The 17456-nt window shown below is 40.0% G+C and overlaps 1 protein-coding gene and 1 long non-coding RNA gene across 5 annotated transcripts in view; both read left to right on the top strand.

Moving 5' to 3' along the window:
• The first annotated feature begins 52 nt into the window (after positions 1-52).
• VPS13B (vacuolar protein sorting 13 homolog B) overlaps positions 53-17456 on the top strand; it is a 434787-nt gene continuing 417383 nt past the window's right edge. For 3 of the 4 annotated variants that reach the window (XM_021529422.2, XM_021529419.2, XM_021529424.2), the window contains exons 1-3: positions 93-205; positions 933-1110; positions 6771-6914. In XM_021529422.2, coding sequence (XP_021385097.2) covers positions 964-1110; positions 6771-6914 — 291 coding nt within the window. In that variant the 5' untranslated portion in view covers positions 93-205; positions 933-963. Of the gene's footprint in view, positions 206-932; positions 1111-6770; positions 6915-17456 lie in introns of all 4 variants that reach the window. The other variant, XM_021529420.2, reaches the window with a different exon arrangement.
• LOC144246936 (uncharacterized) lies at positions 14974-16213 on the top strand. Its single transcript, XR_013340652.1, has 2 exons — positions 14974-15655; positions 15812-16213. It is a non-coding gene; the product is annotated as an uncharacterized LOC144246936 (long non-coding RNA).

Genomic DNA, 17456 nt, shown 5'->3' with positions numbered 1-17456 from the left:
GGAGCGCGCATGCTCGGGAGAACCCGGAAGCGCCCGAGCGGCGGAGCCGGGCGGGCGGCGCTGCCGGAGGCGCTGCGTGCGGCGCTCCCGCGGCCCGGCCGGCCCGGGGAGGGCGCGGAGCCTCGGGGCGCTCTGCGGGGCCAGGTAAAGGGGCCCTGAGGGGGCGTGGGCCCGCGGGAGGGACGTGCGAGGATGTGTCCCGAAGGTACGGGCGCGGGGTTCCCGGGTTTGTGAAGGTATCCGGGTGAAGCCGCGGCGGTGACGGGACGGGGAGGGGTCTCCTCGGGACGGCGGGGGTTTGGGAAAGGATGTGGAGAGGGATGGGAGTGATGGCAGGCCTTAACGTAACCTCATTTCGCTTCTGAAGGATGTTGGCTTCTTGGAGTTCAGGCTGGCACTAAACTGGCAGGGTTGCTTTGTACGCGGTACTGAGACCGTGAAGTGCATCTAAGGCGTTATTTTAGTGTGGACTCTTTTCAGTTAGGAGTTACCCTTTTTTGATGTTATCCAAATTTATCCTTTTGGTGACTCCAAAAAAGAGTTGTCCTGTCACTTAAATGCTGTGTGAAGGCATGGTGGACTGCTCGATCACTTTTTCTATTTCTTCGTTTGTTTGGTTGGCTTTTCTTTTGGATAAGCCAGTTACTAGTTCTGATATATACATACATATATATATATATGTATATATACACACACAGATATGTGTGTGTGAATATACACATATATTGTATGTGACCTGAAAATCTGTAGATGTAAATAGATGTGCTTGCATCTTTCTGTACATTTTATCTTTGTGTGTAACTATATGAACCTCTGACTATAAAATGATGTTTAGAATTATTTTTGTGCATTCAAAAAATGGAAGTGTTGCATTATTGAAAATTAGACTGGAGATTTATAACTGACATCTCAATTTCTTTGCCTTTTCTTAGTGCTTGACCTGTAATACAGAGATCTTCCAGAATGCTGGAGTCCTATGTAACTCCTATTTTGATGAGTTATGTGAATCGCTACATAAAGAACTTGAAGCCTTCAGATCTGCAGTTGTCACTCTGGGGAGGAGATGTTGTGCTCAGTAAACTTGAATTAAAGTTGGATGTACTTGAACAGGTATGTTATGTTTATAGCAGTTACAGTCTGTGCCTTTGATTTGAAAGAAGTTGTCTGAATTATTTTAAATTGGCCTGCACAGCTAAGTAATAACTTAGTGCTTGCTGGTTTTCTTCTTATGCAAGTATTTTTCTCCCGCTGAACTTAGTTATTCTTGCTTTAATTTCATGCCATTTGTTTAGCAGTGAATGGTAATTCTTTACACATTCTGTAAGTTATGGAGTGTGAAGAGAGGCTTTTTTGTGGACATGTTTCTTCTTTCAGTAACTATTGTTTTATGGTAGGAACATCAATTGAATTGCTTTTCCAGTCATATTTACAAATTACATATAGTAACTAAGTTGAAAGGTCGCCAAGTAAAGTGGGATCTCTTTTTAATTATGCATACTAAACCCATTTGTGCTTTGTATTGTTTTCCAACTTCAGATTTCATTGTTCCAGTTGTATCTAAACTTAAGTAATAGATTTGATAATCTGTTTTCTGTGGATTAAATCAAAGACACAGTAAAATTTAGCCTTAAAACAGCAAGCTTGACCAAGTAAAACACTAGATACAGAATTTGGAGCCTGCTGTCAATATGCAGTGGCAAAGCCTTAGCACAGGAATGGTTTCCTTTCATGCTTATCTGAGTTGACAACTTGAGTGTGTGACACTGATAAAGCTGCTTTCTGTTGTGCATGGAGTAGCAAGGATTAGCTGGAATTCTGTGGCCAGATGTAGTCCAATCAAGTGAAGGAACTGAGAGAAATGCAGCAAAGAATGGGAATTTTAGTAAATACATCCTGTGAAAGAAGAATAAAATATACAGGGAATGTGTTTTTAATGTTGACTAAAATAAGGTGAGACAATATAGGGCAAGAATTTTTTGGATCTGACAAGAAGCAATTGAATAAATTGCATGTTGGGAGACTTAGGTTAGACATAAATGGAAATCTCATTTACGTGTTGGATTATGAGGCATTGGAATAGGCTGGGATGACTGTGTGTCTCTGTTGGGAACACCTTTTAAAATGTGAAAAATATACATATGGCTAATTAAGAATCTCTGATCCTGTTCTGGAAGAAGAGACAATCTTACAAGAGATGTTGTTCTGTTTTCTGCGCCTTTTAAAGAGCCTTAATTGTCTTCCTTCGAGTGTTTCGTAGCCTTTGTGTTTTATCTCAAGTCTATTACTGGGTACATCTCTCCATACAGCTGATTTTCTGCAGGATGTGTTCCCCCATGAGCCTTTTTAAATGTATATGTACAAAGAAGAGTTGATCAGAAAGGAGCTCTGGAGGTCATCTAGTCCAACCTGTTTTGAGCAGGGCTGTTGCCAGCATTATGTCAGACATTATTTGTTTTTCTTCAGCTGGGTCTTGAACTCTGTCTTGTGAGAAGCTTCTCCCTGGGTAAGCTGTTTCAGTGCTCTGCTGTGCAGAGATGAAGTTTGTCCTAAAAGCAAACGGTGACTTGGCATGGATATATCAAACATGCTGCCTTACCTGACATTGTAAGAATTTTGCTGCTGTCATTGATGGTTTCCCTTTCCAGTAGTTGCAGTTTGCTTTTAGGTGATCCTTGCTTCTTTGCCTGTGACCTGGGCTCCTAAATATCCAGCTCAACCTGATAATATTCTGGCTCTTGTGGCAAATACAGACATATGTACCCATGGTCATTTGAATGGGAATATGAATATGCAATGGATGCAAAATTTAACTCAGACTCATTGTTTTTGCATTATTTGGCTGGGTGTTCATAAGATGTAGTTATCTTCATTTGGCTCTTATTGTTCTTTGGAACTTGTCTGGATCCACAGATGAGAGTGGGTCCAGTGGGTATTTAGAGTGTCTTCCTCTTTTTTTTTTTTTTTTCCTTTTGTGGAGGGGATGCTGTTTATTTCTGCTCAGCAAAACTCTTTGAGTAAGCGCTATGTGGTAATGCAAAGTATCCAAGCTTTTGCAGCTGTCAGGAGCTCCTTTGAAAAGCTGGTCTCTGAAAATTACCAGAATATATCATTTTAGTTGGATTCTTCCCTGGATGGATTCATGATACTCAAAGTTAGTCCCCTTAACAACTCTGCTGTTGTAACACTGTTCTGTCCTGGATTGCAATCTCCAGCCTGGTTCCCTGCTCCTTATCTGACATGAGCACAGCTTTAATTTCATGCTTTGGGGTCTTGGATACAAATCCACCTATGCTGGATGTATTTGTCTAGGGCCTTAAACATTTTCTGAGAATTCCATCTTCTGGGGAGTTATCCATGTTTTTTGGGAGTGTTAGCACAGGTGCCAAACTACCTGGACAAAGCACTTTATAACAGATTTGGGAACAAGCGTGTGCTTCCTGCTCCGTGCACTTTGGCTGATGTTAGTGTTCCCATGTCATGTTGTGCTGTTCTGAGCCCACCCAACAGAATCCCAAAGAACAGATAGGAACAAAGCATAAATTGCTGTTTGTCTTGTAGAATATTTTAATTTATTTCTTTGACGAAATTGGAACCAATACCTCTTGAAATCAGATGAAATACAGTTATTGACAGAAAATTTACCAAATGTGAAGAGAATATGCTCTCATTAAACTAAGCTGAATGTCATTGTAATAACTCTTTGGGTCTGTCCTTCTCTCTGTCCCTCTTCTTTTGTACAAACCAGTTCTGTTGTGGAAGTCAAGTACTAGTTTGTACTCAGCTTGAATCTTCTAGGTACAGTGTAGCTTTTGTATATAATTTTGTCACTTTTTGAATGGCCAGTTGATTTTATAATATTTATCTTTAGTTGAAGATTAAATCTAATAAAATATTGATTTTTTTTTCCTATCCTGAATGATTCAGTTACTGGAAGACTGAAAATTCTAAGAGATTTTCCGTCTGTACATTGCATAATATGCACATTGTACAAAAACTACTTCAAGAAAGCAATTTGTTATAAAATTTTGAAACTAATACTTGAAATGCTATGTTTTGGAAAAGTGTTTTAAGCACTTTTGTCAGGTTTTGTATGAAGTCTCTGTAGTACCAGAGGTAACAGAACTACCTCTGATCTTGGTAAATAGCTTGTGTGTAGTATATCTGTTGACGCAGTGGTGCCAAAAAGATGACATATAGCGATCTCTTCTTGCTGCTTGTGCATATTCCCATAATTAGTTTTTAGCTGTTTTGCAAATGCAGAAGGGAAAGATTAAGTAGTCTTTGGAAGACAAAGGCTACCTTGATCTAAAAAGAATTTGTATAGAAAGAAACATGAAAAATTCTAATGTACTTAAAATAGTTTAGAGTAGTCTTGTGTATTAGAGCAAGGGGAGATTTTAGGCAAAGGGGAATTATGATCATCTAGTATGTTAGACAGTTATATATGGGTGTATGTTAATTAATCGTGAATTTATCACTGATAAATGTATTTATTTCAGTATATTTAAGCAAAAAATTGCATTAGCTTGCTTCACAGAAATATTGTATAGGCACACTTTAAGACTTTATAATACATATCAGGTAGTAAATACAAAATGCCCTTGTCCCCAGATTTTATTCATATAGAAGTTCCGTATAGCAGGGATAGGTCTAGGGTCAAGCAGTACAGGAAAAGAGGCTTTCTGGATTCACTGGTAGGTGTTTGTCTGAAATTCCCTAGCAGCTTGCCTGCTTGATTTCTGAGTGTCATGGACCTTCTCTGTGTAACATCTGTGAATTCACAGGAATTCTGTGTTGAATGAGATACATGTACCTAACCTGAGCCAAGGGGAAAAGGTGCTTAAGCCCTGGCTTGCCAGGATCACCCAGGATAATTCTGGAGTCCTGAACAAAGGTTTGTGTTCCTGATTTTACCAAAATACAGTTAAGAACCTGTGTGTGCTGGCCAGCAGCAGGCTCAGTAGGAGCCAGCAATGCACCCTGGCAGCCCAGAGGACAAACTCCTTCCTGGGCTGCATGCAACTCAGTCTCACCAGCTGGTCACAGAGGTGACTGCCCTGCTGTGCAGCCTTGGTGTGGCCTCACCTTGAGCTCTGTGTGCTGCTCTGGGCCCCACAGCTGAAAAATGAGGGTAAAGGATGAGAATGTGTTCAGAGGAGGGCAACAAAGGTGGTGAAAGGGCTGGAGGCAATGTCCTGTTTGAAGGGACTTTGGGCTTGTTTCATTTGGAGAAAAGGAGGCTGAGGAGTGACCTCGCAGCTCTCTGCAGCTTCCTGAGGAGGGGACATGGAGAGGGAGGTGCTGAGCTCTTCCCCTTGGTATGCAGGGATAGGACATGTGGGAATGGTTCAGAGCTGTACCACAGGAGGCTTAGACTGGACATTAGGATGCAATTCCTTACTGAGAGGGTAGTCAAACACTGGAACAGGCTTCCTGCAGGAGGTGGATGCCCCAAGCCTGTCAGTGTGTAAGAGGCATTTGGAGAATGCCCTTAATAACATGTTTTGGCTTCTAGTCAGCCCTGAATTGGTCAGACAGTTGGACTATATGGTAATTGTAGGTTGGCCAGAACTTCTTCCCTCTATCTAGGGGATTTAGATTCACTTATTTCTCAACCTGAGAACATACTGCACTTTTAGTTCCCAGCATCTAAGATGATGATGAAAATACCAGGCTATGAGCAACTTGAAGTGAAGATGTGTTGATTTTTCTCCATTAAAACTTTAAAACTTGATAGTAAAAAATATCAGAATATGCATTAGAAAAGTGAAAAGATGAAGCGTCCCTGAAGCCTGAGCATTAGAATACTTAGTATCGAGAATGCTGACTTAAAATTCTAATATATCAAATATTGCTTCTTTATTTTACAGTAAACAGTTGTTTTCCTTATTCCAAATCTTGATTGCTGAGACCAGCTCTCTAGCCTGACCCTTCTGTTGGCTAAGTGTTGAGCTAATTTTTTGCAGAACACCTGAAGCTACTGGGAAATTGCAACACTTTGTACACTTTGTATTGTATGTACACCAATTTACTTAGCTGAGTACTTTAAATCTAAACTTTGGCACTTTGTTTCCTGCTGAATTGCTGCAAGCAGCTGCTGGTTCCCTAAGGCTGTCCTGCAGAGTTGTGATCTGTGTTGGATGGAGTGCACAGGCATTTGTTAGAAGCTCTAGACTGACTTGCATAAGTTTTTAAACCAGTGAGACGTCTACATTAGACCTTTCTGTGGAGGATTCTAGTTTTGCCAATGAAAAATTTAATAACTAAAATTTAATATTCAGTATTTACTGAGTGAGTAGTTTGATGTGAAAGGGGCAACAGTGGGCCAGTCTTATGAGAACTGAGTTCTTAAAACTCTTAAACACTAAAAAAAGAAATTGCCTTACTGTGACATTGTCAATGTTTAATTCCAAATTTGTACTCTTCACGATAATACTGGTTGCATATCTGTTTAAGTATTTACCTTCACTTTGTTTCTACTTGTACCTTAAATAGTGAAACATTTTGAAGTAGCTTCATATGAGGGAGAGGTGGTTTTAAGCTATCCTTTATTATCAACATCATGGTAACCCAAATGTCTCCTTTGAGCAGACTAATTGGGACATAATCGTGTAAGTGGTTATAAAGGCAAATGCCAAGTCTTGTGGCACGCTGCTGATTATGGGAGGGAGAATAACTTGCTTTGTGATAGAACATTACTATTTTGAGTTTCAAATGTGTCTGGAATTTTAGGTTTCAGTAGTTAATTCTGCATTCTTTGTTGTTCTTAGGAGCTGAAACTGCCATTTACTTTTTTAAGTGGGCACATTCATGAACTTCGGATTCATGTGCCATGGACGAAATTGGGATCAGAACCCGTTGTCATCACTATCAATACAATGGAATGCATCTTGAAGTTAAAGGATGGGGCTCAGGTAAGAAATGTTATGTATGCTTTTCCTACATTGTGAGGTTCACGAGAATAAGTGCTTCTGTAGACCACTTTCTTGAAACTCTTCTGAAGAATCTGGCATGTGAAGTTGGAATCCCTTTTGTTTTCTGAGAGGCTAATATTTTTCTTCTTGTCATGGATAATATCTTCCTTTATGCTTATATTTAAACTTTTTTGTAGCTGTGTTCTTGCAGGTACAAAAGCAAGTTAATAGTGTTCTGTCAGATTTTTCCTATGACTAGAGGAGAAATGGATTTCAAGACAGTATAGTATCCTGTGTACTTTTGGCTTCTGTCTCCCAAGCAGCTGTGCTGGTTGCTTGAGTCAGCTGTATGTGGCACAAGTTGGCACTGGGAATCTTTCAAAATGTGTTGCTATTATTGAAGGAATGTTTTGAAGATCCTGGAGTCTAACTAATTACCTTTATAAATTATACTGCTTGCTTGAGTATACTTGGAAGATTTCTTGTATGTAAGGCTCTTCAGGGATATTTTTTTTTCTTCTAGTTGCTCAGAATACTTTGTACATTAGTCTGTTTTCACAGGCTCAGGTAAGGTTTTCTTCTGACACAATGAAGCTAAAATATGCAGTGCCTCAATTTTTGTCATATGTCTAACTTAGTTAACCAAAAGTTCTTAGTTATGTTAATGTTGAACTTGTGGGGTTTTTTTTAATCAGCATGATGCTTTAATTCTAGAGAGGCTTACAAGTTTATTTTGCTTATTGGTTTTTTAAAAGCCTTGTTCTTGTTTTGATTTCAACAGTTCTTCACTTATATTAAGGATCATGCAAACAAAAATTCCAGTTTGTGAAAAAGCCAAGTGTTCGGTAGGGTGCTTGATGAGCTGTTAACATTTAACATTAATAACTAGATACAAGGCAGCAAGAATGTTGGAAAACACTTTCCTGTTGTTTGGTGTTTCCTGGTATATCTTTTTGCAGTTACAGAACTAAGAGGCTTTTTTGCTGGAGTAGAAATTTCTAGTCCTAGCCACTCACAGAGGACGTGCTTGCATTCTGTAGTTACACTTAATCTGTGTGCATATGTGGATGTGCATATATACACACCACCAGCCAAATATTAAGTACTTTTCAATGTTAAGGTAAGCTTTTGAGACCAGATGTTCCATGAGAAGTGTGGTTTTGGGAGCAGCAAATTGCAACTAATTATGAGTTGCAGAAAAAGATTTGTAGCCCATGACTTTGTGCAACCCAGAACTAATATTTGATATTGGACCTTGCAGATGACTACTGCTGAAATGATCAGATTTCCTGCTTGTGTGGTATTTGAAACTTAAATTTTGTGGTGCATACATCAAAAGGTCAAGTGTCATGAATGTAAAGCACTCTCAAAACAAGTATTTGTTACAGATGTTTAAGATTCAGAGGCAAGAAAAGAGTTTTGAAAATTGCAACTGACATTTGAACAAATTATTCATTGGTATGTGTGCTCAGGAGGGTAAAATTTGGGTCTGTGACATAGAAGGATTATCTTTGATGAACAAGAATGTAAATGAAAACACTTTTATGCTGTTTTCTGAGGATACGGTTAAAAAGTTGACAAGTTGAATTTCATTTTTTTAATTACTATTTGAAAGTGTTCAAAGTATGGCTAAAACCAATTGTCATAAAATTTTTTGTAATCAGTGAATAAAAATATTAACGAAATTAAATATTTCTATGGAAAATGTAGTAAAATGAACTTTCAGTGAGTTTGGCTCCAGGTGGAACTGTTCTGCCAGGAACTTAATGTCAGTGAAGAGCATAATTAGCAAGAAAGATTAGTTTAGTTCTCAAATTGATTGGCTTGACCCTGAATTTCCTTCCTCAGGTGAGACTTTTAATGAGCACAGGGGTAATTTCACCTGAGCAAAAAGTAAAGTTCTTGACCTCAGCTTAGTGATATGTATTTTTTTTGGAAAGGTGCTATTTCAAACAATGTTTCTGTTGAAGATATATGAAATTTAAAATACATGGCATTGTTTGAATGGTAAAAGTTCCAGTATTTTATCTTCTTCTCATTACCTATCTCCATGTATTAAATCTCTGGGCTTCATATTGAATTGAAGACACTTCTTAAAATCTCCATTGGTTGCTGCTTTTCCTCCGAGTTTTCTCCCTTTGTCCACTTGGTGTTGGACTATTCATAACTCTTCTCTATTCTACATAAATTCCTATTTTATTTTATTTTATTTTATTTTATTTTATTTTATTTTATTTTATTTTATTTTATTTTTTTATATATTTGAAATTCCTTGCTCCTTTCTCTTCCCCTCTGAGTGCTAAGATAGCTCATGCCCAAACTTTAAATTCAGAGGCTTTAAATTCAGGTAGTGCAAATTGGGAAGGACAAGCCTGGAAACCTGTGTCTGTTTTTTTCACCTTTCTGCCATTATAACTAACCACAAGACCATTTTTCATTCTGTGGTTTTTTTGCCTTGGAACTGACGTACACGAGGAGATCAAGGAGAAATGCTTTATTTGCATTACTGCTTCACATTTGAGTCCTTGCCTTTAAGCAGAACACAGTGCACCAGAAATACACTGATGTGTATGAAGGCTCTCTATTCCCCAAGGCTAATTAACTGTGGAACTGGGGAAGTCTGTTAGGTTGAAGCACTTAGAGATGCACAGGGAAACCAAGCAGTTTGGATCAGCATAGAGACAATTGAGCACTGCTCCTTCCATGAGGCATTACAAAGAAAGTTGTGAAGGAATAGCATAACTTTGCGGAAGTCGTGGAGAACAGCCCACAAGCATGACTGTCAGAATACCAGACACATTTTTACCTGATGACTGGTAGAAACTGCCACCAAAGAATGCTGGAAGCAGAAATTGGTCTTGACTGGGAAATGATTGAGATGGGAGATAAGGTGTGTTGACAGATTATGAAGGATTTTGAAGGTAAAGACAGAAGGCTTGTGTTTGATGAGGGTACAGTTATATGAAGTCTTTGCTTAGGTGGTAAAGCTAGCACCAGATCTAAAGCAGTGCTTTAGTATTTTTTTTTTCCTCACCTGGGTTGTGCAGTTCAATGTGGCTGTATGGACAAGCAGTGCTGTTTTTTTCCATTTGAGTTTGGTCAAATGGAAGTCTGGTGTTCTGTGACAGCAGAAATATGGTAAGGCTTGAAGTCAGAAGACTTAACTAACAGTCTTCAGTGGCTCACCTTTATGATTTTTATTTGCTCATGTGGAAGCTCAAGGTCTTTATTTTTAAAATAAATTCCATTTGCTACTTACTTTCATAGTAGTATATTTAGTTCAGTAAATCTGATACTGTGCTTTAGCAAAATTTGAGGTGAAGATTGTATTGAGAATTGTTTTATAGGAAGCAAACTATGTTTTCAGCTAGTGTTGAATCATATCAAGTTAAAGATGAATATGAAATTCTAATTAAGCAGCCAGTTCATGATGCTCTTATTTGTGTTTTAATAGAGTAATAAGAAAAGAAGAGGATTTTGTTTCTTTGTGTGCATGCATACAAATTAGTGTATATATGAGTAACAAGAAAAATTTTCCATATTATTTTGAATTAAAACAAATTGCTTTGTGCAAATCAGACTGTAATATAGTGTTTTCCAAAGGTTCAGGAATGATTGGCAAAGTTGTTGGGTTTTGTGGCATTTTCTGTCAAGAAATCCTGTCTGAAGAGTTCTTATGTTTACTATAAATTGCTTTATGTGAACAAAAGTGTTCACAAAGGTAGGAGGTTCTCTTCCAAGGATATTATCCTTTTAAGGGATAAATGTCACAAATGTCTTGGAAAAACTTCTCAATAGAGGAAGTAGTAAAGGGAGGTTGTAACAGGTGCTGGAAAAGGCTTTGGAGCATTTGGTTTAGATGCTTTGCTGTCTTTCTCCAGTGATTTCAAGTGAGAGGCTGAGGAGGAGATGAGCAGCTTTGCTTAAAGCTGGATAAATAGTCACATGTACTAGCTGGGCATGCAAGAGTGACTCTGTAATTAATGTATTTTTGTTCCTGCTAACCACTTTAATAGACTTTAAAAGCAAAATATCTGATGCTTGAGATTGCAGTAATTATGCTTATGTAAGAAAAAATTGCCTTTGTGAATTTGTTCAATGCCTCCTGCAGGCGTATTTCTTAGTACTCTAGCTGTACTCTAGTCCTGTCACTGCCCTTGTGTTGCCTCAGTCTGAATACCTGTCTTGTTTACCTGAAAGCCTATTAATGTGTTCCTAATTTTGAACAGTTTACATGTGAATCTGCCGGTATATTTCTATTTGAGTCCTTTTCAGGTCTAAGTAGTGGTCTGCTGCCAACAAGCAAAGATAGTGTGGCATCTCTGACCTAATCCTACTGCTAACTCTAGGGGAATGAACCTTACTTTTAGGTGTGAGCCCTGCTTTTAGATGTTCCTGGTAAAGAACAAGACTTGTAAGCACTTCTGCTTTCTGGCTTGTGCAGCCCTGGGTGGCATCTTCAACAGCTGTGCTGTACCTAGCTCCTGAGAACACCCACAGGGACAAGGCATAGTAAGCTGTTCCCAGTATCTTGAGAACACATGTGACTTTATGTGAGAAAGAACTGCCTGGGAAGATGCTTTTCTGAGCAGCCAAAAAGGGGGCGGCCAAGCAAGAGAGGGGATGTATGGGTGCTCAGTGTCAGGCATATATACTGTGATAGCAGGTTCAAGGACAGAAAGAGCAGTTGTAAATATAGTTGGGACTGTATTCTTGCAAAGAGCTCAGATTTTGAATGCAGTTCTTGTCAAGAAAATCTTTTGATGTTGTCAAAATGGTTAACAGTCTTGATCTTAAAGACCCTTTCTAACCTAAATTATTCTGTAATTCTAAAATGAGGTTGGTCATTATTATAATAAGTATTAAGACTGTATAACATGAGTGTTTTTCAATAGCTTTTTTTGTTGAAATCAATGCACTTTGCACATTGTGAAGAGAGAGCCAGGTGAGGATGTGGCCCTGTGTTGGTATAGGTGTTGCAGCTTCAGGAAGCTGCCAGGAGCTGTGTGTAGTTACAGTTTTCCCTTCAGTTCCTGTAGCAGCTGGGTCTCAGAACTAATGGGCTGTATATCTTTTTCGTGAAACTACCATTCTCCTAAAGCACATTAAAAGGAAAATGTGCTGTGGCTGTTAATTGAGATGAGAAGAGCTGTCTTGTGTGAGTTGGTAATAGAATCAATATCCTGTGATCACCAGGCATGGTGTGCTTCACATTGGGGGCACAGTGAATCCCGTGAGATGAGTTTTTTTTTGTCCAGAAAGGTGTACTGACAGCCTAGGTTCAGAAAGTGTATATCTAACCTACATTTAATGCCTGCTTGTCTGCTTTTCATACTTGGTGTGTCTGTGACAGTAGGCATCTCACAAAACATCTTATTATGGACATGTGTAAGCACCACGTTTTCCCCTTCTCTTCTCATTTGTGAAAGCACATTCCTCTAGTGCCCTCTGAAGCTGTAGAAAATGGCATGTTCTTCTTATCCAAGGCTTCAGAAAAGGGTTTATATGGTAAGAAAGTAGAATCTGAGCTTCCAAAATAATAGATTTCTATCAGTCTCTTAATTTTTATAATGATTTAAGTAGCAAGCCCTCTGGAATTGCATTCTCAGAATGTAATCTCACTCAAAGTAGAAGAAAAATGAAAACTCTCTGTGATAGTCAAGCAGGTCCCGTATTACAGGCAAAGACCAGTGCTTGATAGCTGTGTATTTTGCACTGACAGGAGATAATTAATACTCACTCATCTTTTATTTCTAGCAGTGTTTTGAACTCTGTATCAACAGTAGAACATTCTGTTATGAAATTATTTGTCAAAAAGACTTCAGTGTAAATTGGAAGAATTTTAGGCATATGAGAATGCTGTTATACCTTAATAAGGAAGATAATAGACACTCGCACAGCCAGGCAGTGCAGCTCAATGCAGATTGTCAATGAAATTTCTTTCTTAGGTATTGTGGTGGGTTGACCTTAGATGGCTGTCAGGTGCCCATCAGAGAGCTCTATCACTCCTCAGCTAGACAGGAGAGAAAATATAATGAAAGGCTCGTGAGTTGAGCTAAAGATAGGGGCAGATCACTCACCAGCGATCTGGGGCAAAACAGACTTGACTTGGGGAAATTAGTTAAATTTTTTACCAATTATATCAGGATAGGACAAAGAAAAGTAAACCCAAATCTTAAAAACACCTCCCCCCACCACTCCTATCTGCCCTGGCTTTACTCTATTATTGATTCTCTACCTCCTCGTGGCTGTGGCACAGGGAACAGGTTGCTGCTGCTTGCTCCTTAGGTACTCCCCCTGCCCCAAAGTGGGGTCCCTCCCGCAAGGGACACACCTCCACACACCTGTCGAACGTGAGTCCTTCCCATGGACTGCAGTTCTTCATGAACTGCTCCAGTGTGGGTCTTTTCCATGAGGTGGAGTCCTTCTGGAGCAGCCCAAAGGATCTCAAGTCTGCCATCAAACCTGCTCCATTGTGGGCTCCTCTCCCCATGAGTCTAGGGGTGGTCTAGAAGCCTATTCCAGTGTGAGTTTCACACGGTGTCACAGCTTCCTTCAGGCATCCACCTGCTCTGGTGTGGGGTCCTTCACAGGCTGCAGGTGGATCTCCTCCACCATGGGCTGCAGGAGCACAGCTCCTTCACCACAAGCTGCAGGGGCATCTCTGCTCCATGCCTGGAGCAACTCTTCCCTATCTTTCACTGGCCTTGGTGTCTTCAGGGTGCCTTAGCTCCCATGTCGTTATTTCTCTCTACTCTGGTTGTAATTGCTTCTGCCCAATAGTTTGGCGTTTTTTTCATCGTTATCTGATATTTATCACTGATGGCCTTGGCCAGTGCCAGGTTTGTCTTGGAGTTGGCATTACCTCCATCAGACATAAGGGAAGCTTCTAGCAGCTTCTCACAAAGTCACCCCTGTAGATTCTTACCAAATCCTTGCCTTACAAACTCAGTCCAGGCATGAACCAGTGAAGTCCTTTTGTCCTTCATACTACCAGACCTCAAGGTTATAGTCTCATTATCATGCATAGACACCTCATAAATTTGCCAGTGTTTATTTTGTGCTCCTATGTACTGTATAATCAATTGCTGTACTGGTAGAGAGCAGGAAGTTTTTGCTTTTTACATTTTGATAGTAAAGCTCAATTTTGTGTTGTCTTGTTCTTTCTCTTCCTTGAACCATCTCTTTCTGAACTGATGGTTTTCTTTGTTTTGCCAAAAATAATTGAAAGACAGACCTCATAATACAGTGCTGGTAGCTGAAAAGCTAACTTGACATGACTTCATTATCTTCTAGCTACTATCTCAGTGGGGAATTGCTACTTAAGAACAACTCTTTTTCAGCATTAGTAATGCCTGCCAACTGTTGGGGTTTGGTTGAAGTTCAAGGCTTCAGGTTCCTTAGCTGCCTTGTTGTAATTCATAGTACTTCAATCTTTTAGTATACTCATACAGTTGTTTTGTCTTAGGCATAAGGACTAGGCATCTTGTCATCTATCCTAGGTTCCCTTTCTGATTTTGTAAAATTTAGGTATTTAGAATATGATTTGGGTTTTTTTTATTACTATTTGGGTATATTAGTTTAAACTGGCTCTTTGCCTTTTTAAGATGTCAGTTGTATGTAGGGAAACATACCCTTGCCAAAAAAGAAATAACACTTTTCAAGTTTTGAACAACTTATTCCCCTTCCACAAACCAGTTTAATTGTCCTTTAAATTCAAGAAGGACAGAAATATATTTACTTATGTGTAAATGTGGGTTATATACATTAATGTCTCAATTCTTTATATACAATATACATTAACTTTCTTGTAACTGCCAAATCAATGCCCCAGGGTTGGGGTCTGATGTCTTTTTTCAACGCTTGTGTGGTGCTGATACTGTACCTCAATTTTTGACCTTTCTGTGGGCTGTTGAGAAGCCTTGCAGCTGCAGAGAGTGCAGCTTCAATTTTCTTCCTTTAGCGGGTAATGTTTGAGGCAGCTAGATTGAAACATGCATATGCTGCTGTCGTGGTTTGACACGGAAAGATAATTTTTTTCTGGAAGGAAGAGGTCAATTTAGATATTGACCAATTGAAAGCAGACACGCCTCTGAGAACACAGAGGGGTTGAAAGCAGAATTCCCAGGGGAACTCGCTCTTTTTGGTTCCGGTCAGCGTGCAGTGCAAACCTCCCCTGCCCAGCCACGAGCTGGGTGGGGGAGGGGAAGCCCCATGGCCTGAGAAAGGTAGGCCGAAAGCCCCAAGGGTGGTGGAAGGACTGGAACCAGGCTGGCCCCTGCAGATGGAAGGGTGGAAGAAATCTGGGATGTCTCCATTTCCCCCCCCAGAGTTCCTCTCCCGAGAGGGAGAGAGAAAGCCGCAAGGAAGGAGGAGCGGGGGGAGCTGCTGCAAGGTGCCCAGTTGTGTGGGAGTTGCTGGATGTCCGGGCATCGAGCCATCCTGGGAGTTCGGACTTTTAACCCTTCCTTGAGAAATGAAAGCTTTGTGAATTTTCCTTTCCCCTCCTCGGTTTGAAAGAGAGGAAGAGGGACACCTTGGACCCTGGGATGGGATGTTGGAAGGAGGAATTCTGGATGGGAGGGGGACAAGGAGTGGCTTTTGGCTGGACTTTTCCGTGTTAGCCACAACCTGAACCAAATCTTCTCCTTCAAGAGGGACTGTGTTTTGGGAGGATGCCAGTGAGTCAAGAGACCTGCTTCAGCTGGGAAAAAGACAAAAGTGGAGTGAAGAGAGAAAAGGTTAGGGGGTTTGTGGTGGCGCCCCCTTGCCCTGGAAAGAAAAAGAGAAGAGAAGAAGATCTCTGTTCTTGAGCCCTCGGCCCCAGGGGAAAATGGGGGGGGACTGTGGTCCCAAACAATGAAAAACTGAACTGTTGTTTTCTCCCCTCTTGGCAGGGCATCCTTGAAAGGAAAAATCCTAAAGGCAGTCTGTCCCATCCATGCATTGGTGGTGAGAGCACTGTGCATGGAAAGGAGAAGGGTCACCATGGCAAACTTTTTCTCCAGGCGGTGCCATGTGTGACATGGAAACACAGGATGTGGAGCTGTGTTTCTTGGGGGGTCTGTGGCACAGGAGAGACTCTGTTCCCCCGATGGACTGAGTATCGGTTGTTTGGAGGGTGGAAACCTGATTGGGGTCCAGATTGTGTCTCACTGTGGTTTGTTGGAGTTGGGTGGTGGGGGAGGAGGAATGTTTTGCAAGGTTTTCATTTGGATCTTTGTGTGTTTTTTTTTTTCCCTTCTTTAGTTTTCTCTTTTCTTTTGTAGTGGTAGTTTAATAAAGTTTTTTTCCTGTTATTAAGCTTGGGCCTGCTTTGCTCTATTCTAGATTCCACTTCACAGCATTCAAGGTAGGGATCACATTTTCATGGGGGCACTGGCATTGTGCCAGTGTCAAACCATGACACCTGCAATCAAGAGAGCTCTTCTGGAGTCCACTTCGACTTGCTATAGTGTCCCAAGGATATTTATAAAAGTAGGCACTTAATAATTTGTATCAGATGTATGGTGCTGTTAGCTTAGTCCGAGATGCTTGTTTGGAGCATGACTTCTGAAGTTTGTTGGTCTTTTGAGGCGTGTCAGTTGGAATTCTGTCTTTCTCAAGTAGCAAGAGGAAAGGATAATGGGGATGGGTGTAGTATGTGAAGGAATGCTGAGGCACCTAAATGGAGAAATTATTAGATGAGAAGAGATTAAGGAAATTTGATGAATGTGAAGTCACCCCAAGACAGGAAGGGTAGGTTTTTTCGCGGTAGTGCTGGTGATCCTTTATGCTCTCATATATTCACAGGTAATTCTAAATAGATTGTTTAATCAGGTGAGGGTAGCACACGTACATGAAGAATTCTACTTGTTTGCCTTGGAACACCTGACTAGCTGAGAAATGTCTCACTTATTTTGGTGGAACCTTTTTAGGATGCCATATTTTGGAAAAAAGTAATCCTAATTTTAGATGTGTTGGTGTAGTTTTCCATGTATGTATATTTTTTTGGGAATCCTGCATAGGGCTGAATTTATTGAATCGGTCATAATATTTCAGACCTAGTTAGTTTAAAATACTATTATTTTCTCCTATGCTTTGGAGATAATATTTTCAGAGCAGATTACTAAAACACAATTATTGCATGGGTTTGTTCCAATATAGATATGGGGCTTGCTGTTTTCTGGATGAACTTGTATTTCCACAGGAATCAGGCTTTAGGTGACATGTTTTGGATTTGTACTTTTTAAAAGCCTTGTTCTTTTGGGCAGACACTCTTAAATTAATCTGTGGTTCTCATTACTTTATTTTTTAAATTCTCCTATTTTTTCTTATCCTGTTCTTTTATGTGTGTTGGGTTTTTAAAATATAATTAAACTGTGGGCACCAACTTCCTAGCTGGATTGCTCCTTTCTACTTAGAATTCAGTTTAACTACGGTTGAGCTTTGATTCTTGGTTGTAGAAGCTGATTCCTTTTCTTTCTGGAATCTCTTCACTCATCCATGTGTTGTCTAAGCATGTCCTTGTCTGATCAGTCTCATTCCACTGAATTATATATT

This window comes from Lonchura striata, chromosome 1 (genome assembly GCF_046129695.1).
Source record: "Lonchura striata isolate bLonStr1 chromosome 1, bLonStr1.mat, whole genome shotgun sequence".
In the NCBI taxonomy this organism is placed as follows: Eukaryota; Metazoa; Chordata; class Aves; order Passeriformes; family Estrildidae; genus Lonchura; species Lonchura striata.
The sequence above is the reverse complement of the archived record's forward strand: the minus strand, read 5'-3'. Positions and strand labels throughout refer to the sequence as shown.